Source organism: Scophthalmus maximus, chromosome 19 (assembly GCF_022379125.1).
Source record: "Scophthalmus maximus strain ysfricsl-2021 chromosome 19, ASM2237912v1, whole genome shotgun sequence".
In the NCBI taxonomy this organism is placed as follows: Eukaryota; Metazoa; Chordata; class Actinopteri; order Pleuronectiformes; family Scophthalmidae; genus Scophthalmus; species Scophthalmus maximus.
Genome location: NC_061533.1, coordinates 7,246,782 through 7,268,160, shown reverse-complemented (window position 1 = coordinate 7,268,160; position 21,379 = coordinate 7,246,782). Strand labels below are relative to the sequence as shown.

The 21,379-nt window shown below is 42.9% G+C and overlaps 3 protein-coding genes across 7 annotated transcripts; 2 read left to right on the top strand and 1 right to left on the bottom strand.

Annotated features, from left to right (window-relative positions):
• Positions 1–283: 283 nt before the first annotated feature.
• gck (glucokinase (hexokinase 4)) lies at positions 284–8,109 on the top strand. 3 transcript variants are annotated; one of them, XM_035639199.2, is made up of 10 exons: positions 284–854; positions 4,093–4,255; positions 4,371–4,540; positions 4,700–4,819; positions 4,954–5,049; positions 5,171–5,270; positions 5,406–5,589; positions 6,304–6,459; positions 6,809–7,042; positions 7,290–8,109. In XM_035639199.2, the coding sequence occupies exons 1-10, from the start codon at positions 846–848 to the stop codon at positions 7,435–7,437; spliced, it is 1,380 nt and encodes a 459-aa protein (XP_035495092.1). In that variant the 5' UTR covers positions 284–845; the 3' UTR covers positions 7,438–8,109. The 3 variants fall into 3 exon arrangements, with proteins under 3 accessions (XP_035495092.1, XP_035495093.1, XP_035495094.1); XM_035639200.2 differs by lacking the exon at positions 284–854 and adding an exon at positions 3,474–3,686; XM_035639201.2 differs by lacking the exon at positions 284–854 and adding an exon at positions 3,480–3,686 and having other exon boundaries at positions 4,386–4,540.
• A 576-nt stretch (positions 8,110–8,685) lies between these two features.
• On the top strand, positions 8,686–10,549 carry myl7 (myosin, light chain 7, regulatory). 2 transcript variants are annotated; one of them, XM_035639213.2, is made up of 7 exons: positions 8,686–8,747; positions 8,916–9,017; positions 9,552–9,627; positions 9,740–9,844; positions 9,960–10,038; positions 10,124–10,172; positions 10,270–10,549. In XM_035639213.2, the coding sequence occupies exons 1-7, from the start codon at positions 8,745–8,747 to the stop codon at positions 10,372–10,374; spliced, it is 519 nt and encodes a 172-aa protein (XP_035495106.1). In that variant the 5' UTR covers positions 8,686–8,744; the 3' UTR covers positions 10,375–10,549. The 2 variants fall into 2 exon arrangements, with proteins under 2 accessions (XP_035495106.1, XP_035495105.1); XM_035639212.2 differs by lacking the exon at positions 8,686–8,747 and having other exon boundaries at positions 8,892–9,017.
• Positions 10,550–11,633: 1,084 nt separating this feature from the next.
• On the bottom strand, positions 11,634–19,188 carry agpat9l (1-acylglycerol-3-phosphate O-acyltransferase 9, like). Of its 2 annotated transcripts, none has more exons than XM_047329005.1 (14): positions 19,059–19,188; positions 18,401–18,636; positions 18,235–18,301; positions 16,331–16,479; positions 16,088–16,233; positions 15,486–15,560; positions 15,287–15,376; positions 15,108–15,201; positions 14,889–15,004; positions 14,498–14,553; positions 14,181–14,266; positions 13,948–14,076; positions 13,744–13,823; positions 11,634–13,315 (listed from the first exon to the last, which is right to left on the bottom strand). In XM_047329005.1, the coding sequence occupies exons 2-14, from the start codon at positions 18,542–18,544 to the stop codon at positions 13,204–13,206; spliced, it is 1,344 nt and encodes a 447-aa protein (XP_047184961.1). In that variant the 5' UTR covers positions 18,545–18,636; positions 19,059–19,188; the 3' UTR covers positions 11,634–13,203. The 2 variants fall into 2 exon arrangements, with proteins under 2 accessions (XP_047184961.1, XP_047184962.1); XM_047329006.1 differs by having other exon boundaries at positions 18,401–18,574; positions 19,059–19,169.
• Between the last annotated feature and the right edge of the window lie 2,191 nt (positions 19,189–21,379).

Below are 21,379 nucleotides of genomic sequence, written 5' to 3'. Positions count from 1 at the left end.
GAATTGTACAGTTGTACAGTGTAAAACGGTTTGATGCCCTCGTGAGTCCATCAACTGTTTCGTCTCCAAAAAAACAAGCCACCCTCCACTGATGTTTTCTTTGGTAATCGTGCTCCATTTAACAATGTCCCCCCGGCCACTTACCTCAGTGGTTAAGTGTTTTCCATGGTAGAAGTGTTGTCTGTAATTCATTTCCAAGGTAACACACTGAAACCGTTTGGGCATGGAAACGGCCAAGCCCCAGACGCATCTGTCCCCCTGCGACACCGGGGCAAGAAATGTTTTCTTCTTTCCTGGAATAGTTTTGGTCGCGTTGAGTTCTGCCACGAATTGTAGGATTGACTTAATATTTTTTTTTTATGCCCCAAAGAATGTATTGTTTAATTACTGGAACGAAGATTTGGATGGAAAATTCAATGTACTTTCTCGTCTAACTGCGCCGTTGGAGCTGATTGGCACATTGATTGCGCCGACGCGGACATACACCGGACCAGTTAACTGCAATGATGAAGACAAACCTCCTTTTGTGTAGATCTGCAGCCGTGAAGATGAATCCCTAGCTGTTGTTTTTTCTTCTTCATTTCTTGTCTTTAATTTAAAAGGCAACATTTCTGATAAAACGTCACCCATAGAAGGTCATCATAAACAGGTCATCTCACCTTATACCACCCAGACCTTGAACATTCTGCAGATAGGCGGCCCTGTGGGTTTGAGACTTTGTTTCTGACAACATAGCAGCAGACAACTTGGGAATTTCCTCAAATCCTGGGAAGAACAGGTGAACCTCCTCTGCAAAGCACCGATGGTCGACAGGACACTCGGGATTTAATCCTCGTCGTGATACGATGGATAAGGTAAAGACAACAAAAGGTTGGATTTAGTTTAGTAGATGAAAGTTATATCTATCTATCTATCCATCCATCCATCCATCTATCCATCTATCTATCTATCTATCTATCTATCTATCTATCTATCTATCTATCTATCTATCTATCTATCTATCTATCTAAATAGTGACCAATAATTTAAATGTACCTATCAAATAAGTGCAAAATAAGTGAACAAATCTTTGTGGGTTGTAGCTAAGTTAAGTAAGATAATTACAATTAACTACTTTAACAACTAAGTCAAAACTGTAATCAATGTAAGTGGGCCCATGGCTGCAGAAATGGTTTTAAGTCATAGTTCAAGGGCATGCACTTTAAAAGACGTGCTGACACTGTAAATGGAAGCAAGTTAATAAGTTGGTTAAACACACTTTCACCGAGTAAAAGCTGTGCTTAACTATTTTGTCATTGACTTAATCGGCATGTTCCAGGAGGTCTCATGTGACAGGTCTTAGTTGAAAAGCCTTCCACTTCATTGCGCCAACCCTAATGAATCAAGTCACGTGCGGCAGTGAACAGGCCGTGACATAACTTCCTGGACGTGCAGTATGAGGTAATATACCATAAGTCTACAGATATTTACGTGTCCCTTTGCGGTAATCGAGTAACGCGTTGGCGTAGTCACTTACGGTATAAGAGAGACAGCTGGCTGAATGGAAAACCATCAAGCGGATCTCTGTGCAAACAACCCAACAGGTTAAATTAACCAGATAATCAGCTATTGACAAGTACTTGGCACACATTCAACTCTTGCCCCCCTGTGTGTGTGTGTGTGTGTGTGTGTGTGTGTGTGTGTGTGTGTGTTGTGTGTGTGTGTGTGTGTGTGTGTGTGTGTGTGTTGTGTGTGTGTGTGTGTGTGTGTGCGTGTGTGTGTTTTTGCACCCTGCTTGGGATTTTGGAAATTTCGTCATTCAACATTTCTTGGTACAATATTGTAATTCGGTTTTTGCCAGTGCTCTGCTCATCTGTTGTCAGACCCAGTCAACATGAAAAATACACCGGTCAAAGTCAAAGCAACCCCTTAAAATTTAAGGTTGGATTAGCTGCACATCTCTTCTTGCCCAACATACTTGTCATACATCTATGAAACTTTCTGTGCAAATTTACCATTAATTACTCTCTCCATTTGAGCTTATCTCGCCAACATCTACCAACAAGATCATACTGCACGAACAGGCTTTGTTCAAAGTCACACAGCGTTATTTCATATCTACCACAGATCCAAAAGTCTTTAAAATATGTCAAATACAATAGGTGAGGCGACATTTATGTGTGTACAATTTAAAAAAGCAGGATATTTTTGGAAGTGGTGAATCAACACAAAGCAAATTATGTTTTTGTTAGAAAAAAGTTGTACTGAGTACAAATATAAATATTAAACGAAACACCCTGATTGTTGTTGAAAATCATAGAATCATTTTATTTCCCCCCAAAGCTAGAGCAAGAGAGGTTTAAGGTCATCTCCTCAGAGGCTGTGTTCAATGGGACTTTATTGGATAAATGTGACTTTGGGTCGGCGTCACCGTTTAGGTTCACTTCTACAGTCAGGGCACTGGGGGAGACGGGCACAGTTACCTCACAGCCAGAGGTCAGAGCTTTTCTTAGCTCTGACCCGGTCAGGTAAACTGCTGGCGCTGATAAGCCAGAGACTGCAGCGTACTATTGTTGGTTTTAGAGGTCATTCATCCCTCACTGATGCTAATTTTAGACATATTTATTTGACAAATATATGCATATCTCCCCGAGGTCTCTGAAGTACTATCATTGAGCAACCCTGTGGCATTGCGTGTTGCTCTTCTAAATGAAAATGATGACTTTGCATCACAAGGTTCATATTCAAATGTATTTATTTCAATTACCACTTTTGTCTCGTTGGTGGGTTGTAAAATCTCTGTCTGTTGGATTCAAAGTCACAGGCAAAGAGTAATTCACCACCAAGCCAAAGTCTTTTTTTGCTAGGTTAAAAGGCCATATGATATAGTTCATTAATAGTAATATATAATATTATTTCAAGGCAAATATAACAGCAGATAAACTGAATTACAAACTTACATCAAAAGCCAACATTTCCAGGACGTATATTATAATGTCAGAATATATTTCCTGATAGATTTATTTATCGGCATTTGTGAAACAACTTCAAATGTCATAATTTATAAAAACAATAGTTCAGGGGTGCAGTTTATTGTGATTAACACGGGCAAATGTTGAACGTATTGGAATATATTTCAGTTAATAACGTTGTCATGGTTCATTTGAGATCTTTTTTTCGATAAAAGAATATATTCATTTTGCATTTTCAGTCATGATAGAGCTGTTGTGCAAACCAGTTTTAGATTAAATATGTGAATATATTTCATGAACAGAAATTCATGTTTACTGTAAAAAAAACAAACCCCAGCCTGAACTGTCAACTAATTAGTTTTTATACTTTGTACAGAGGCTGCACGTCAGCGTGTGTGTGTGTGTGCGTGTGTGTGCGTGTGTGCGCGTGCATGTGTGTGTGGTTGAACCTATGTGTCCAGATGGGGTGAGGTCGGGAAGGGGTTGGCATTTACATCTGATGCGTCCAGCCCACTTCACCTGAGCATAAAAACAGCTGAGGTTCTCATTCAGGGGCACTCACACTTCACTGACTCTGCACACACGCAGGGTGGACACACACTCACCACACACCTAGAAACGCACGGAGAAGCTCATTTAGTGAAACCCGTGAACATGCCGTGTGCCAGCTCTCCTCTCGACCAGAAGGCGACGATGCCTTGTAGCTTCAGCTCTGTGCTTGATGAAATCCTCATGGTAAGACTCACTCGTCCGCCTCCAGCCGTGGAATACGACTTTGTAGACTTGGGTGACTCGTACCCGTGGTATTGCCATGGATTTCTGTTTTTCCTCCCATGAGACTGTGTTGTTTGAGGAGAAACTGGGTGAGGAGTTTGATTGTATCGGATATTCACGTGCTAGTTTGCTCTGTTCTTTGTTGAAAATATGGCTGCACATTGTTTTCTATTTTAGCATTTAATTTGTATTTGTGCTGATTCCTTTTTTTTGCTATTACTGCAGTTACTGAAAATAAGTGAAAGCTCGGTTTCACGACATACAGTAGTTCGCCAACCTCTTCTCCAGTGCATACAATGTAAAAGTAAAGAAAGAAAGGTGGTGTCTGTGCTGCCCTTTGACCTGCTCCTCTGCCCTGCCGTCGCAGGTAGAGCAGATCTTGTCAGAGTTCAGACTGAAAAAAGAAGAGCTGAAAGAAATCATGCAGAGGATGCAGTGTGAGATGGACAGAGGACTGCGTTTAGAGACGCACGAGGAGGCCAGCGTCAAAATGCTTCCGACCTACGTGTGCTCCACCCCTGAGGGCTCAGGTAGATATACTCATTCTTAAGTCTTAACATGGACACGTTTTGTTTTTTTTCTTCTTTTCTCTCTAAAACGTATCACTAGGGGGCAGGTAAAGCCAGTGCGTGCATTCAGGTGTAGTGTGTGTGTTGACAGAGGTAGGTGATTTCCTGGCTCTGGACCTGGGAGGGACCAACTTCCGTGTCATGCTGGTCAAAGTGGGCGCCGACGAGGAGAGGAGCTGGAAGGTGGAGACCAAGAACCAGATGTACTCCATTCCTGAGGATGCCATGACGGGGACTGCTGAAATGGTCAGTATATCTGTGTGACTACTGTTCAAAACTTAAGTTGTGCCGAAAAAACTCTAAAGCTTCTGGTCTTTTGTAAACTCCAGCGGACATAGAGTTTGCGAAATTTACTGTGCAATTTCCCCCCCCACATCTCATATCTCCTCTCTTCTCGCTCATCAGCTGTTTGACTACATCGCAGAGTGTATGTCAGACTTTTTGGACAAACATCACATCAAGCACATGAAGCTTCCTCTGGGTTTCACCTTCTCTTTCCCAGTTCGACACGAGGACATTGACAAGGTAGGATGTTATTCTCTTAAACAATGTAGAGATGTTACAATGACAGAATGTCTTTGATTCACTGTATTTGCCAGATCCACAAAAGTTATGTTTGTTAGTTTATACACTTGAGGTTTGTCTCTTCCTTCCCTCAGGGAATCCTGCTCAACTGGACCAAAGGCTTCAAGGCCTCTGGGGCAGAAGGTAACAACGTTGTGGGTTTACTCAGAGATGCTATCAAGAGACGAGGAGTGAGTTACATTACATCACGGTCTATCTTTTATAATTATAACAACAATCTCACGACAGATATCAAACACCTGTATATGTGTAAGTGACTGCAATTGCATTGTTGATGTCGATATCGTTCAGGACTTTGAGATGGACGTGGTTGCCATGGTGAACGACACAGTCGCCACCATGATTTCCTGCTATTACGAGGATCGCAGCTGTGAAGTCGGGATGATTGTTGGTAAGAATTGGATACACCATACCACCGATGGTCATATAAACTAATAACATTCATAAACATGCTGACATGTATCGACATGTACTCACCTCGACACTGCAGGTCTAAGGTCCGTATCGCTGCTTTTTGTCCCCTCAGGTACTGGTTGTAACGCTTGTTATATGGAGGAGATGAGGACTGTGGAGTTGGTGGAAGGGGAGGAGGGCCGGATGTGTGTGAACACAGAGTGGGGGGCATTCGGAGGCAACGGGGAGCTGGAGGAGTTCAGACTGGAGTACGACAGGGTGGTGGACGAGACCTCGATTAATCCTGGACAACAGCTGTGAGTAAGACGGGTGCATTCGGTTCGACCGCGCATTCGAATTCACAATATGCATTTCACTGAAGTTTGTACACCCTGCAGCTTAATTCGCTGTACGCCCATGCACACATGACAAGTGTTAGTCGGCGGCCGTTCCAGCTCAAAGTGGTTTGGCGTGGACTGTGAAGGGTCGGACTGTAATTGTAAATGTGCCAAACTCCGCTCCTCCCTCACTCACTCACTTACCGTCTTTCAAAATGAATCATGCTTCTGTGGCAAATACTCACCAGACTCCCATCTGAGCTCTCTCTGTAGCTGCTAAGTTACCAGCTGTTTTTCGTGAGGATGTTTGTAAATGGCCAGAGCCCTCATACGTCAGTGGCCAGTCAGCGGGTGGGGGTGTCAGATTAATGATCTCTCTCCGGTGCTTGTCATAGCGCCTGTCGGCCTAATGACTGTTTGCCTTTTGCACAGGCAGCCCCTTCGCACAGACAACTGCGTAGCCCAGCCTCGGCACTGACGTTGCCGTCCGCATGTGCTGCCCGTGTGTAGAGAGAGAGAGAGAGAGATATCTGTTTGAGGAAGAAAAGTTGTTTGCTCGTGTGGCCCACGACTCTTGCATCCTTCCCCTTTGTTCCACCAATTCAACATCCTCTCTTGGCTCATTCTCACCCTTCCTGTCAGCGCCTCTCTGTTTTTAAATTGACCCGTCTCTTGCCTCCTTGCCCCCTGTAGGTATGAGAAGGTGATCAGCGGGAAGTACATGGGCGAGCTGGTCCGGCTCGTCCTGATGAAGCTGGTGAACGAAGACCTGCTGTTTGATGGCGAAGCCTCGGAGCTGCTGAAGACACGTGGCAGCTTTGAGGCGCGTTACGTCTCACAGGTTGAGAGGTGAGCATCAGTGAATTCTAACCTGGCTGCAGTGTCCCACCAGTCTTAGACATAAAAATGAATGTTACCTATTAAAGGAATCAGACAAAGGATAAGATATGATGTTATTAGAGACAATCATTTCATTTGCATGAATGCAGACAGAAAAAAAAACACATGTCCAGTCTGTTGGGTCATTTATCTCTATACTGATGACATACCGTTAGCTTATGTAACTGTTTTAATAGGGATATATCAGTATTTATGTATTAGGAATATATTGGACCATCTTGAAGACAGGGTAAATGCAGAATACAACAATGAGAGATTCCTTAACTAATTAGAATTTTGCCTTTTGCCTTTTTTTCAGTGACACTGGGGACAGAAAACAGATCTACAACATCCTGTCCTCCCTGGGTGTTCTGCCGTCCGAGCTGGACTGTGATATTGTGCGTCTGGTCTGTGAGAGCGTCTCCACCCGCTCCGCTCACATGTGCGGCGCAGGGCTCGCATGTGTGATCAACATAATGCGGGAGCGACGCGGCCAGGAAGCCCTGAAGATCACAGTGGGGGTGGACGGCTCTGTCTACAAGCTGCACCCATGGTGAGGAGTGATCCATCGTTCTGACATTTAAATATCTTAACTTTCTGAATTCAAAAAGTCAAAAGCACTAGGCAAAGAAAAGATGGTTCTTATGTGATTATGTGATTTGCCTTTTCTAAAGCAAAAGCCTAATTTAGGACAGGGCATTAGACTTGCGTGACCGAATAATGGGGCTGAAAGTGTAAAAGGAGGTGAGACCGATTCCACAGAATTGGAACATTAAACGCGTTGTTTCTGTATATCTCAGCTTCCGTGACAGGTTCCACAAAATTGTCAGGGACCTCACGCCTCACTGTGACATCACCTTCATCCAGTCGGAGGAGGGGAGCGGTCGTGGCGCAGCCCTTATCTCAGCGGTGGCCTGTAAGATGGCCGCATGCATGCTGACACAATAAACGGAGCTGCGCACTGAGCTGTCTCCCTGCAGGACAGCGGCGAACTCTGAGCTCAATACACTGATGACGACGACGATGACGATGACGATCATCATCATCCACAGACGTGCAGCTCTGGTCTTCTCCAGGCTCGGAGGGAGGTGTGTCAGTGAGCTGGATATCACTGGAACGATGTACAGACGAGAAAGCAGCAGTTTGGATTATAGACTATATTTGGTTGTAAACTGAACCAACTTGTAGCAATATCAGTGTTATTGAACTTTAATATTTGGTTTACTGTGGCACCCGGAACATTAGGTGGTTCATTTCATATACATTCGCCACCACGGCCTGTTGATAGTGTTTTGAAGTGGGCTGCTCCATTTCAAAAATGGCTTGTGTATTATTGATGATAGTGTATTATATTACCAGTGAAAAGGATTCTTCTTGTATATGCTGTTGTAAACTATGTGACTACATCGAATCCAATGCTTTGTCGTGAAGTGATTCCTGTTTGTGAACGATGACAAATTTCACTGGCATCTTATATTTCCATTTAAATGTTTATAACTCCATGTGTCTTAGCCAGTAGGTTGTAATTTCTTCACATGTGCTTGATGAAATGTACTCTGGATGTGAATAAGATTAACTGTAAATAAAAAAAAGCTCAATTATGATAAAAGCTGAACTCTATTTTCATATAATTGTTTTTTTCATGCTGTTGAGATTTTAATGCCGCAGCTAAAAATGAATTAGCAAATAGATTTTGAGTTATGTTACTTATAAAAAAAAATCTTGAGCTGTGACTCACTTTCACCTCCATGTTATCAAACTCATACTAATGTACACCATTAACACAGTGACAAAGCTGAAGCTGGAGGTGAAATGATCCTATTAATTCTACAGAAAATGAAGCCCCCCCCTGCGACCCTCAAAGAATACGCGATAAAGTTAATACAACATACTTAATTCATCACATTAACTTTTCAGGGACCTGTTGATGTGCACCTGAAATACATATCGAATAAACCGCAAAGAGTAACTTCATTTGGTTGAGTGACAAGTGTCAACTATCAGGGGTCACTTTGCCCCGTCTCCCCTCTCCCTGCCTGTTCCCTCATATCTTTATTTTCCAGCGCAGAGGAATCCTGGCTGCTTCACTTCTTATCAGGTCCCTTTAGTGACACGCCGAGAGCAGCCGTGGCCATGTAAGGGGCTGCGCTGCCCACCGCAGGCTATTATCGGAGGGTGGAAGATAAGATGGGCCATACATAAAACCCACCCCAGCATCGCACCTTGGCTGGCAGTCCACACACGATCACTCAGACATGGTAAGTCAGACCGTATTTTTCAAAAGAAAACTGCCTCATTTTGAAATCTGACCAATTTCATTGTATTTTTACGTTGTTGTGTGCGTCATAATTCTGCAGTTTCTCTCACATACTTCTGACTGGTTTGTATAGTGTGTGAGACGAATGAGTCTGTGTTCCTCTTCTCAGGCGAGTAAGAAGGCCTCCAATAAGAGACAAAGGGGAGGACAGAAGTCTTGCTCCAATGTCTTCTCCATGTTCGAGCAGAACCAGATACAGGAGTTCAAGGAGGTACCGTACCGTACTGTCCTGCCTTGTCACAGCGACCTCTAAAACTTTTATTTCAGGAAATTTGTGTTGGAACCTGTGAATGTTGTTTTTCAAATTCATGCAGGGGAAGGGAAAAAAAAGGATCAATTTAACTTTCTCACCTAACTTAATCTCTACTGGAATGATGGGAGTGGACACATAAAGAAACTGTGTGAATGAAAAGTACGTCCCCATTGCAAACCCCACTTTCAAAATGTTTCTGAATTTTCTCTGAAGCTGTTACTTTTTTTAACAACCTATTTCTTTTCAAACCCAAAAAACAAAACAAAGATCAATGTAAGAATGTCTTATATTTCCAAAAATAATGAAACTTCACTTCCAAACCTTATAATTCTGAAGCACTTTGTAAAGAGTAAGAAAGAAAAAGGCTGGTTCAGGAAAACATAATCATTCGGATCAGTGCAGCGCAGAATAACGAATTTCCAGAACTACTGACTGTCATTGTCATCAATCAACTGCAACAATGAAACCGCGTGTTTTTGCTTTAATCTACAGGCTTTTGGCTGTATTGACCAAGATAGAGACGGTGTTATCAAAAAACAAGACTTGAAGGAGACCTATGGACAACTTGGTAGTTCTTAAAAATCTTTAAACACTTTAATATATAACTCTACATGTAGAAAAGGGTCCTACTGATTGAAACTGTTTGTGTGTGTGTGTGTGTGTGTGTGTGCGTGTACCAGGGAAGCTTAATGTCCAAGACGAGGAGTTGGATGAGATGCTGAATGAGGGGAAGGGGCCCATCAACTTCACCGTGTTCCTGACTCTTTTTGGGGAGAAACTCAACGGTGGGAGCTTATTTGTTGTTGTTGTTCAAATAAATCTTTGATGTTTTTGTTCTTTCTTATTTTACAAGAGAATTACAGATGATGTTGGATGTTATTTATTTATTTTTTCCTCCAGGTACCGATCCTGAAGACACCATACTTGCTGCCTTCAAACTTTTTGATCCCAATGCGACCGGCTTTGTGAACAAGGACGAGTGAGATACATTTTATTAAGTACCTTTCATCAGAGTACATTATTTATTTCTCCTGTGACACTGTTGTGCTGTTTTTTTTATCCAGGTTTAAGCGTTTGCTGATGAACCAGGCTGATAAATTTACAGCTGAAGAGGTTTGTGTTTTCTATTTCTTATAGTCTAGAGATTTTCAAAAACATTACTTAAGATAAAAATATTGACGAGGCAAACTGTCACTTTATAAATCTCTAGGTGGATCAGGCCTTCTCTCTCGCTCCCATTGACCCGACCGGCAACATCGACTACAAGTCGCTCTGCTACATCATCACACATGGAGACGAGAAGGAAGAATCCTAATAAGTACAGTTGGCAGGTCACACAGGTCATCTAAACCTGCTCTTCTTTTCTTTCTTTTTTTACATTGGCTGGTTTACATTCAGAAATATTAATGTTTGGTGGAATAATATTGGAATACCTGATTCATTCAAACCCAACTGTTCTACAGTAATAAAAATATATCCTCAAAATCGTATCTAATCTTATTAGTATTACTCATTCTGCTGAGTGTTTATGATATGGAACACCAGGTTTTATCTTGGTGAATGTATTATTTTCACTTCAGCTTACAAATAATTGTAATAGTGATATGTCCCTATTGTAGTGGAATTTGAAGCCAGGGAGAGGCTCCGGCAGAACCCCCAGTGGTTTATTTCAAAGTTGTAACTTTTGTATTTTTCTGGTAACCTGATGCAAACATTGCATTTGTAAACTGAAAGAGTAATGACAACCACGAGGAGGTGGATGAACTGAGCATATTTTGTTTTAGCTGAAAACTATGTTGCATAGATATTTATCAACGTTAATTAATTTTGCAATATAATACTGCACTGACAAAATACATAAAGCCCATATTTTAAGTATTAAACCACAATTACCTCTAAGTAAAGTAAAGTAAAGATGTCAGTGGCTCCATCACATTCACCGAGGCCTCGCTGCTGCTGCTGCTCCATTTCTTTTGGCACACTGTTGCTATGGATACAACAACAAACATCTCCATTAACCCCACAGCCACATTTCCCTGCTCACACAGCAAACAGCCGGTCAACAACAAAAGAGGACAGGGGGGGTTTGCGAGAGCTCTGCAAGGCAAGCTCCTCTCTCTGCACATTCACAGCACAACGGGTTGCATCCAAATGACAGAGAGTTTATTTTTTATTTCTAAAAAAAATCGGTGGTTCCGTCGGCAGAGATGCCTATTGCATCTGGAGCGGCAGGCAGGGTGGATGTAGGAGGAGATGCAAGCGCAACAACATGGACCCCGGATGGACTGAAGACGAATCCCAAACCCACCAACAGGAACTGTGACTCTTATCTGCAACGGTGGGTCGATAAGTGCAGGTGTGTACCGACATACCGCAGTACTCTGTGAACGATTATTCATTCATTACGTTGGACAATTGAAAACTGGTGAAACTTTTCAGTACGATACACAATGTGATATATTTTCTGGTCATCACCAGAATGCACAGATTTGATGAAAACAGACACATTGAATTAGCAAAAATTTTAAATCATACATCTACAAATAACAAAAATAAAACTTGTGTGGGCTGTGCTGAATGTAGAAACCATTTTATTCATTCAGGTAAAAACAAAAAAATTGTTACAGAGCAGCTGTATTGGTTTGTTTTATTGCTAAGAGATACAAGCAGCTTCATTTGAGACACTGAGCCTGAGTAAATCAACAGTGGCATGTTTGTCACTTGAACTGAGCGGAGGGAGACACAGATGTGAGGCACTAATCTGGCTCATAAATATTTCACCATGCCGTTTGTTTCCCCTGGCTGGGTTTAATGAAAACGTGGGACGGGAAGTCACATTTTAAAGAAACACCGTCTGCTGTCCTATCACTCATTACTGAAGATAAATGAGCTTAATTTCTTGTCGACCGCGCTTAAACTTGTCATTGTGGATGACCCTCGCAGATACAAGGAACTCAAAGAGAGCAAGAAAAACAAAAGCAACCTATCACAGGTGAGTACTGTCATCAGGAAGAGGCCCATGACTGAACGCCTCAAAGGCCTTTCCCAATGTGGCACTGTGACTGTCAGTGATGTGATTAAGGGATGTATGTTTTTACACAGGTCACGCCGGACAACACAGATGCGAGTGATCGTGAGAATGACGGTGAGACCGCTGACGGCTCAAAACAGGATTGTGTCAACACACACACACACACGCACACAGTGAGCGAACTTAATGGTAATTCTTATCTAATTTGTTTTTTAAGGGGCCAATGAAGGGAGCCCACCGAAAAACGGAGGCGGTGAGCGTGTCGCTTCAGGGAAACCGTCCCGTGGAGACAGATCCCAAAAGTCCCGGACGTGTGTTCTCCTTTAAGGCCGTTACATCCAATGTGGACATTCAATGCACACAAACATTAACATATGTATTATGTAAGTGCCAAAACCCCCTGTGCATTTTGTGTTCTGTGAAAAAAAGGGAATGAGGGGTCAAGGGCTACCAAAATTACACAAATAATCGTGTTTTTAAAAAAAGTGTTAATTATTTTGTTGCATAACGCTGCAAGATTTAAAAACATACATCCCATTTTTAAATGATAAAATCAAAATTATCTCAGTATTTTTGTATATGTTATACTGTGTATATATACAGGTTGTTTTTTTTGCTTTTTATAATCGAAATACCACATGTAATCAATTTGTATACACAATTGGGTTAAAAAAAAATAAAAAATAATGAGCAGCCCATAAATTAGTCAACTGACTATGAGAATAGAGACATTCATGAATCCAGTTCATCGTACCAGTGGTTTGACAACAATCACACAGCCAGAGCGTTTTTTTGTTTGTTTGTCTCAGCAATAATATTCAATCACAACGGTAAATATCTTTCGCGGCGATGAAACTTTGACGTTTCCCTTTTGCCAGAGTCAGTCCGTTTCCACGGGTCAATATTGCACTTGTGCTCTCTGTAAATCACAATGACCTCGTTTCAACTGTACCAAAGTTTTCACAGTGTCCATTAAGTCCACTTGGCAGTACCGCATCCCAGAGCGAGTCCCGCTAATAAGACGACGCCGGACGAGAGAGAGGCCTCTTGCTAGTGTGAATCCTCCCAAAAGGCCGGGCAGGAGGTTTGTCCGTCACACTGACCGGGGGGGCCTCAGTCACTGTTGCTGCTGCTGCTGTCATCTCCCACAACCATGCTGCTATACTTCTTCTGCTGCTGCTCTTTAAATGCCTCCTTCACCTTTGCTCTCTTCAGCCCTCCGTCCCTGCAGAGGCAGCCATGACAAACAGAGCGGTGCTGATCATTCGGCCACACGCAATAGACTGTGTGTTTAAAGTCAGTGCTTCACTTTCATGCACTTTTGTGTGTGTCAGGCATTCAGACAAATGACGTCATGCTCCTCTTTGGTTTGAAAAATATATCACCCTTCTGTTGGAAACTCCAAATCTGAGCTGATAAAAGGTTTTTCCCTGCAGCTGTGCTGCGATGGTACAAGTACTTGTGGGTTAAAAGACAGTGGGTCCGTTTCACAGATTAAGTCGTGACCTGGACTGAACTGAATTTTTTAAAAGTCAGTCTTATCTGGAAAGAGGCGTGGTCTTTTTCGAAGACGGAAAATACACCGTAAGAAAAAAAACAACAACTTTGAATTTGACTAAATCAATCAAATAAAGTGGACGGGTTGAATCTCACCATTGTAGATCGACCAGTCCTCCCTGGTGAGCGATGGCTGACTTCACTCTGTTGGCAAACTGGACAGCATCTTCTCCCGCCTTCCATTTTTTTTTTGGAATTAAAAAAAACAATGTCAGTCAGACGTGTGTCTCTGTGTGTGCATATGTGGAAGGGGCGGGGGTCTATGGGCAGTACACGTGGGTTAGGGCTTGTCATACACACCTGTTGATACATGGCCGGCAGGTACCAGACATTACAGACGAGGGCCCAGCTGGTCATCATCCTCAGCAGGTAACTGACCATGCTGTACTTGGAGCTGTTCCAGAAAGCATCTCCAAACTTCGGGTCATACTAAGAAAAGGAGAAAAAAACCAGCAGCCCAGTCAAAAACCAAAAGGCCTCGAAAATGATCTGAATGATAAATGGGGCTTGACAGACAGACGGGACCCCGGTACCTTAATGGCTACTGGATATATCGTCGCTCCAATTTCAAAACTCCCCTTTTTAAACATCATGACAGATGTGTTGTTTACACAGGTTCCTGTAGAAAAACCAGACGCAGGGATATTAAAAGGAGGCAGACTTGTGTGAGCTCTGTCCAACCCCACATAAAACAGCCGCTCGCTTGTCGCCGCTCAGTCGCCAGACGGCCGTCAGGCACGGGGCCGGAACAACAACAGTAACCGAGTCTTATCTTTGATGATGCAAAGGCAAACATCAGGATGGTGTGGATGAAGTAACTCTTTCTCTCTGCACGCTCGGTCACACTTACCCTCCGGGAATATTAATATGGGAAGCTTTCTCTTGTCATTCACATGGTCCTTCAACCTGGAAGCAACACAAAGAGGTGAGGGAAACCCATTTCCAGACGGCATAGGTGTCTACATGTCGCACCTTTTTTTCACATTCGGGTCAAGGCTTCAAACATGTGGTGTGAGTGTCAAGTTTCGAGGCGAGTGCGATATAATGAGACACTGGAGTCCAAACGGCGTGAGTCACTGTTCAGGAGCAAGTTTCCAACACATATTTGTCCTTGTGGACTTTGGAAGACTTCACTGCCAGGGAAATGCCAGCCTCTCTTAGCACCAGAGCAGCCAAAGGAGAGAAGGTACAGGCAACAGAGTCATGCGGTGACGAGCTCGGAGAGAAGTGGGAAAACAGACCTGTTGGTCACTAGGTGGCGATCTTTCATCTCTGCTCTCTCAAACCACACATGAGGACAGGACCTCACCATGGCTCTCTGAATAACTCCCATCAGGCCTCCATGGATCTGACCCACCTGATAGACACACGGGGACGTTTGTGGCCGCACATAATGATTCGGCATGAAAAAGGACCCGTCAAAAACAGAAACGTTACGGTAAGAAAGGCGTCTTCCGTACCATAGCATAACACCCATCGTTGCAGAGGATCACGATGTCGATCGGGGAGGTGTGATTGGCGACACAGATCCCTCCTTTTTGGGGCTTGTTTTCCCTGCGGTTGTGAGGAGAAGACGTGAAGTCAGGAGTCAGAAGACAAAGTTATTGTGGAGGTGGACTTCATGAGAGGGTTTACAGACCTGTTGTGATAGTGGATGGTGGCAGAGAGTCCTCGAGTACAGATTCTGTAGCACATGACGTGGACCCATTCACTGAGCCAAGACTTAATCCTAAGATTCAACATAAGCAAAACAACCGTAACTGAAGTGTGTGAAAGTGTGTAAAACATGTGAGGTACACAAAGTGGTTAATTTTGGACAAATTATATTTTGTCGTCACCTTGAATTTGGAAGTAATCCAACCGTTGACGTTCCTATTACCAACCAGCTCAGGCCAATGCAGGCCAGGGTTATCCTGGAGAGGGAAACATATTCATTATTTTTAATAACAACAACAAACGTGTACGAATAATATAATACTGAATAGTCAGACAAAAATTTCTCTGGAATCTGAAGTTTTGTCAGAAAAACATACCTTAAAATCAAACCTGAGGGAATTCATTAAATACCAGCAGGCACTTTAGTCTGATTATTAGAAATTATTAGAAGCGTGTTCTATGTGTAGAAACATTATTTATCATTGTCAATATTAATTCATAACCAGTACACCAGCTAAAAGAAGTGACCGGCAAACTCATTTGTGATTTTTCAATTAACAGGTCTCATTTCTTGCCATTTTTTATGATACTTTATTCTTCCTCTTCTACACCTTGGATTTTTTTCAGTGTGCTTCAGTCTCAGCTCAAACAGAACATTGTTTTCACCGGGACAAAGATGAGGCCTGATTCAGCTCAGCACTGGACATTATTTATGCATCAGGCAGTGCCGCTCTTGAATCATTATTAATAACTGACAGCTTAATTTTGCTGTCAGCTCATGTACCTGAGCGGGGCGAGGATGCAGTATCTCACAAAGATGCCAAGGCCATAAACCAGCGTCAACCTCAGGCTGATGTACTGGAAGTCGTTGTTGGTGCGAGTGAGTAAGTTCCAGGACACCAGTTCCTCTGACGTGAACCGCTGGGTCACCTGAATTAAAAAAAAAACAGATTTAAAATCTGAAACGCAAAAGCCTTTTAAATAACAATATGTATTCTTGCTTAAAAAAGGTAAATCAAGGCTTTACCTCGTCCTCTATAATGCTCTCAATTCCTCTGCGGGTGAAATAAAAACTGTCACTAAGTGTAAAATCACCGCCCACCGGTGGCTTGGGGCGAGTGAGTCTGAGTTCCTCAAACTCTTTCTCCATGGAGCCCCCTCCCCTCTGGATGAGACCTGATACACACACACACACACACACACACACACACACACACACACACACACACACACACACACACACACACACACACACACACACACACACACACACACACACACACACACACACACACACACACACACACACACACACACACACACACACACACACACAACAACAGACCCAAACTCAATCATCATGATAGCAATCGTTATCTTGGAGGCAATCTGGAAAAATCAAAGGTGTTAGTTAGAGGATGAAATGGTTTGGGTCATCAGAAGGAAAAATCAAAGTTCATGCAGGAAAGCAGGGATGTGTTTCTAGGAAGGCGGGAAGGAACTCTGCGGTATCATATGGTATCACAACCGGGGCTCATCTGGAAACATCGACATGAAACACTGGCACTGATAAAAGACCCTCATTGGCAGTTCTAATTTTAGTGGAAGCTTTCCATGAGCCAATAAAACCTATCAACAACCCATCTACAACAGGACTTTTTACTTTTTGACCTTGTCTTGAGCAAGGCAGGCTGCAACACCTGCGATCTGACACTCACAGGTCTCAGAGTGAAGAGTTGGCCTCCACATGATCTGATAGCTCAGCGGGCAAAGTCCGAAAAAGAACCGGCATTCAATATTCATTTGAAATTTTCTGAACAAAGTCTGACAGACATCTGTTATCAAGCACTTTGTCATTCTCTTATTCATCCTCCAAAACCACTGACACACAGTGAACTTTGCATCGTCCACATTTTGCTTATCTGAATAACATCTTCATGCGCTACGGCAGGAGATACCGGCCTTGCGCAGCTTAGTGACTGATAAAAAAAAAAAAGGGAAAAAAAAAAAGTTGTGCAATTGCATCTTGTGAGATAGGCAGAGTTTGCATAGCAACTTCACCTTGTAGACTATTGTAGTTCTTACACACCTAATGTTTTACCCTTTTTGATGATTTTTTTTCTTATTATGGTTCTCACCAGTACTTTTTATGCTTCTTTTGTCTATGTAAAGCACATTGATTGATCTCTGCGTATGATAATGCATCATACAAATACATCTGCCCTTAACCGAGGCACGCTGCTCGACAGAGACAGTAGAGGAAGAGGCCTGAAGTTGAAAAATAAAACCGGATCAATTTTCCATGTTAGGTCACAGTTTTTTCTTCCCGCTTCGTGTAAAAACCGATGACTCTTTAAAAACGAGGCAATATCATTGCAACACGCCTGTCCAGACTTGTAATACAGTATCTTATGAAATCCAATATTGCAGCGTAACACACAACTGTCACAGAGACTCAATCTTTCACAATAAAGCGCATGACAAATTCTCTTTGGAATATGAAGAGCCCTTTAAGGCTGCAACTAACGATTCTTTTTTCATAATCTTTTAATCTGTACATTATTTTCTCGATTAATCGATTAAGTGTTCGGTCCATAAAATGTCATAAAATGGTGAAAAGTGTCGATCGTGTTTCCCAAAAACCACCAAGATGATGTTTTGTTTTTTTCACACACCAAAGATATTTAGTCATACTGTCACAGAAGAGCAAAGGAACAAGATAATATTCACACCCAGAGAATTTTGACTTTTTTTTCCATAAAAACTACTTGAACCGATAATCAAAATCGTTGGCGATTAATTCAGTAATCGGTTACTAATCGATGAATCCATTAACTGTTGCAGCTCTAGAGCCCTTATCTATCTATCTATCTATCTATACATACATACATATCACATATATATCTATACATATATAGTTATATATCTCACTATTTGATGTGGAGGCATTCAGTGTCCGTTCCTCTGTGTTTGCCTTCTGTATCTTCACCGTGGCCCACTGTGGAGAAGGACAGACAGGAGACATTCATGTTCATGTCCAATCTGAACCGGCGGATCAGAATCTGTGGAGAGTGAAGTGAATGTGGATGACACGCACCTCTAAGGTTTTGAACAGAATGGTCATGTAGGTCTCGGAGATGCCCAGCGAGAAGCCGAACATGGCTGGGAACATGATGAGGCAGACGATCAGGTACAGCCAGATCTTCAGTGCCCACAGGGCCCCGGTCCAGAAGTCCTCCATCTCTCTCTCTCTCTCCACACCTTTTGATCCCTGAGGTGTCGACCGTGAATGAATGAGTGGCTGCAGGCCCCTGGCTCAGATGTTGCGTTGTCCTGTGTGTGTGTGTGTGTGAGTGTGTGTGTGAAAGAGGAGAAGGAGGAGCCATGCTTTTTTTCAGAGGAGGTCAACAGCAATGCAACAATCACAATGACAGGGAGGGAAATTAAAGGTTGGAGTTAATTTAATCAGTGTGTGTGTGTGTGTGTGTGTGTGTGTGTGTGTGCGTGTGCGTGTGTGTGCTCCTCACACACACACACACACACACACACACAATGGCACACACGAGACCAGTACTATCAAGTCCTCCTGCGAACATAAACAAATCCATAAATAACCAAACTATGACAGGGCATTTCTATTTTAAACTCGTTCACTCGTTTACAAGCCTGCGTTATTTCGTTGTTGTTGTTGTTTGTTTTCCACGACCAGCGGCGGTTTTTGTTTTCCCAGATAGGACGATCGAGCTTCATCTTACCTGCGAGACTTCGGTCCATGTCCGCGGCACTTCCTGAAGAACGACCCGGAGCAGTGGGAAGGGAGGGAGCGGACCGCACGGCAGACCCACTTGTGGAACAAAGTTCACGGAGGTGCGTCCAACAGCGCCCCCTGTGGACCGAGGGGTCAACAGCGTCCCCCTGTGGACCGAGAGGTCAACAGCGCCCCCTGTGGACCGAGAGGTCAACAGCGCCCCCTGTGGACCGAGAGGTCAACGGCGGACACGTGGACTGCGGACTGTCCCACCTGACGGGGCTCGGGAAGGGAAATACTTGTTCTGTTCTTCTCACAACTCATAGTGGACCGGGACAATCCTGCATGTTGAGCCAAAGGATCCACAGGAAGAATCCGAGAGAGTATTCTGTCGTGTGAAGCCTCTCGATGCCCCATTTGAGTAAATGCTGAACGTAGGGAGACTTTCTTCCAATACCTCCCATCTCAGTGGATGAATTTAAAATTTTTAATTTTGGAGCTGAGAGATATCTGTGATTGTTTGTAGCGCTGCTTGTGTGTTTCGCTGTGTGTCATCGCCCCCTATAATGATTAAAATACAGTAAAATACAACACAGTTTGACCTTGGTGCCTCCTTCTTGACCTTTGAAATGTCAGAATGGCCAAAAAGGCTTATAACACGATTCACTTAGTTTTCCATGCGAGCAGTTTGCTTTGAGTGAACACTATGTATCCTCTGATGAAGACCACAGGAAATGGCTGATTAGATTTTTTGGGGGGGATAAAAAAAAACAACAACAATTCTTTGGTCAACATAAAGTTACGTTTGCTGCTTCAATCATTTTTTGGATGATTTTTGCTTTTCCTTGTCATTGGAGGGCAGCGATCAGTGTCCCAAAGTACTGACCGTGAAATTGATGCATTTTGGGAAACAGACAATATCATTGTAACGAAACGCAACCAAACCTTCCAGACGTGTTAGTCACCAGAACCCAGGGAAGTCCCCGTGAGGAATGCGGCCACAATCTCTCTGTGTTAAATCTCCCCTCTCCCACCTAAGACTAACAAAGGGTCCAGATTATTTTTTCCAGGTTGAGACATTTCACAGTCTGTTGCACATTACTGTAACGGGGTACTTCAGGGGGGTCCGTTGGGGTAATGTCTCTGGGAATGATAAAACAATTCGTCCATGGGATTCAACCTAGTCCATAAAGTTGTCTGGACCATAACCTTGCTCCTCTTGGCAAAAAAATAATGTATTTTCAATGGAAAACTGGCCGCCTGCCAAAATGCAGGAATGTACATGTGTGCCATATGTTGATGGATTTCATATCTGAACTCTTTCCACTTCTGCGATCACTTAGATTTAGTGAGATAGTTGTGAGCTGTGAAAAGAGTTACATCTTCATCCGTTGTCTGAAAAAGAGAAAAATCAGACAAATTGCCCCACTCGGCAATTTTATATGAGACAGACATTCCAGATGTGTAGTAAAACACACACCATTTATCCTTTAATGTCAGGGTGTGTCAGTTTCCAGTAATGCACGGCTTGTTAGTTCTCAAATAAGTGTTCTTTTTTACCTTGCAACCTCAACACAAAGATCTTATTGCTCACTGTTTTATTGGGTCCTTTTGAGAGAGAACACCCCACTATGGCTCTTTTAGTGTTGTTCGTGTGGCCTTTCTTTCATAAGCGAGAGGGCGAGGTCAGGGTCGACTGGGATCGACTCAAAGCTCAAGTGTCATAATCTGCGTGGAACTGTGCTGTCGGGGGATTTGCCAAGTTATTTCTAGAGGGCTCCGACATTTTCCAAAATAATCATCTCTCTTCTCCATCGCAGATATTTTTAAGACACAGGGGAAATCAAACAGATGTTTCCCTGTTTTAAAAGCCACACGTACTCACATGTGGGTCTTTGCCAATTCTTTGCAGAAGATAAGTCTATAGTAGGCCCATACGACTTCATACTCATACAGAGAAAGGATAGATAGATAGATGTTAGAGGATATGCCTCAGGAAAAAAAAAATGTTTTAACCCAAACCTACAGTATGTTGTGGTTCAAAAGGCCTGTAAACATTTGCTAGAAAATAATAAATGATGTCCTACAGAGGGCTCTTCCACAGTGCATCACAAACATCAGACGATATCTCTTGTTCCATTCAGTAGAGGCTGGAAGTAAAGACAATTTTTTTGTGCACGCACATAAGGTCCATGTGTGTCCATTACACAAATCCTTCACACTGGAATCTAATTGCAAAAAAACCCAAAACTGAATGCACATATTTGCACAGGAGTTGTTTGACCCGATCATCGTCATGAATCAAGAGATCTTTACAGAAAAATGTCA

Coding starts and splice junctions, on each gene's coding strand:
- gck (XM_035639200.2), top strand. CDS start 3,606: ATGCCGTGTGCCAGCTCTCCTCTCGACCAGAAGGCGACGATGCCTTGT. Junction 4,256..4,370: donor CTCCACCCCTGAGGGCTCAG/GTAGATATACTC, acceptor ATTCAGGTGTAG/TGTGTGTGTTGACAGAGGTA. Junction 5,590..6,303: donor ATTAATCCTGGACAACAGCT/GTGAGTAAGACG, acceptor TGCCCCCTGTAG/GTATGAGAAGGTGATCAGCG.
- myl7 (XM_035639212.2), top strand. CDS start 8,892: ATGAGTCTGTGTTCCTCTTCTCAGGCGAGTAAGAAGGCCTCCAATAAG. Junction 9,018..9,551: donor AGATACAGGAGTTCAAGGAG/GTACCGTACCGT, acceptor TTTAATCTACAG/GCTTTTGGCTGTATTGACCA. Junction 9,845..9,959: donor TTTTGGGGAGAAACTCAACG/GTGGGAGCTTAT, acceptor TTTTTCCTCCAG/GTACCGATCCTGAAGACACC.
- agpat9l (XM_047329005.1), bottom strand. CDS start 18,544: ATGGAGGACTTCTGGACCGGGGCCCTGTGGGCACTGAAGATCTGGCTG. Junction 16,480..18,234: donor GAATGCCTCCACATCAAATA/GTGAGATATATA, acceptor TGTGTGTATCAG/GTCTCATCCAGAGGGGAGGG. Junction 15,377..15,485: donor GGATTACTTCCAAATTCAAG/GTGACGACAAAA, acceptor GTTGAATCTTAG/GATTAAGTCTTGGCTCAGTG.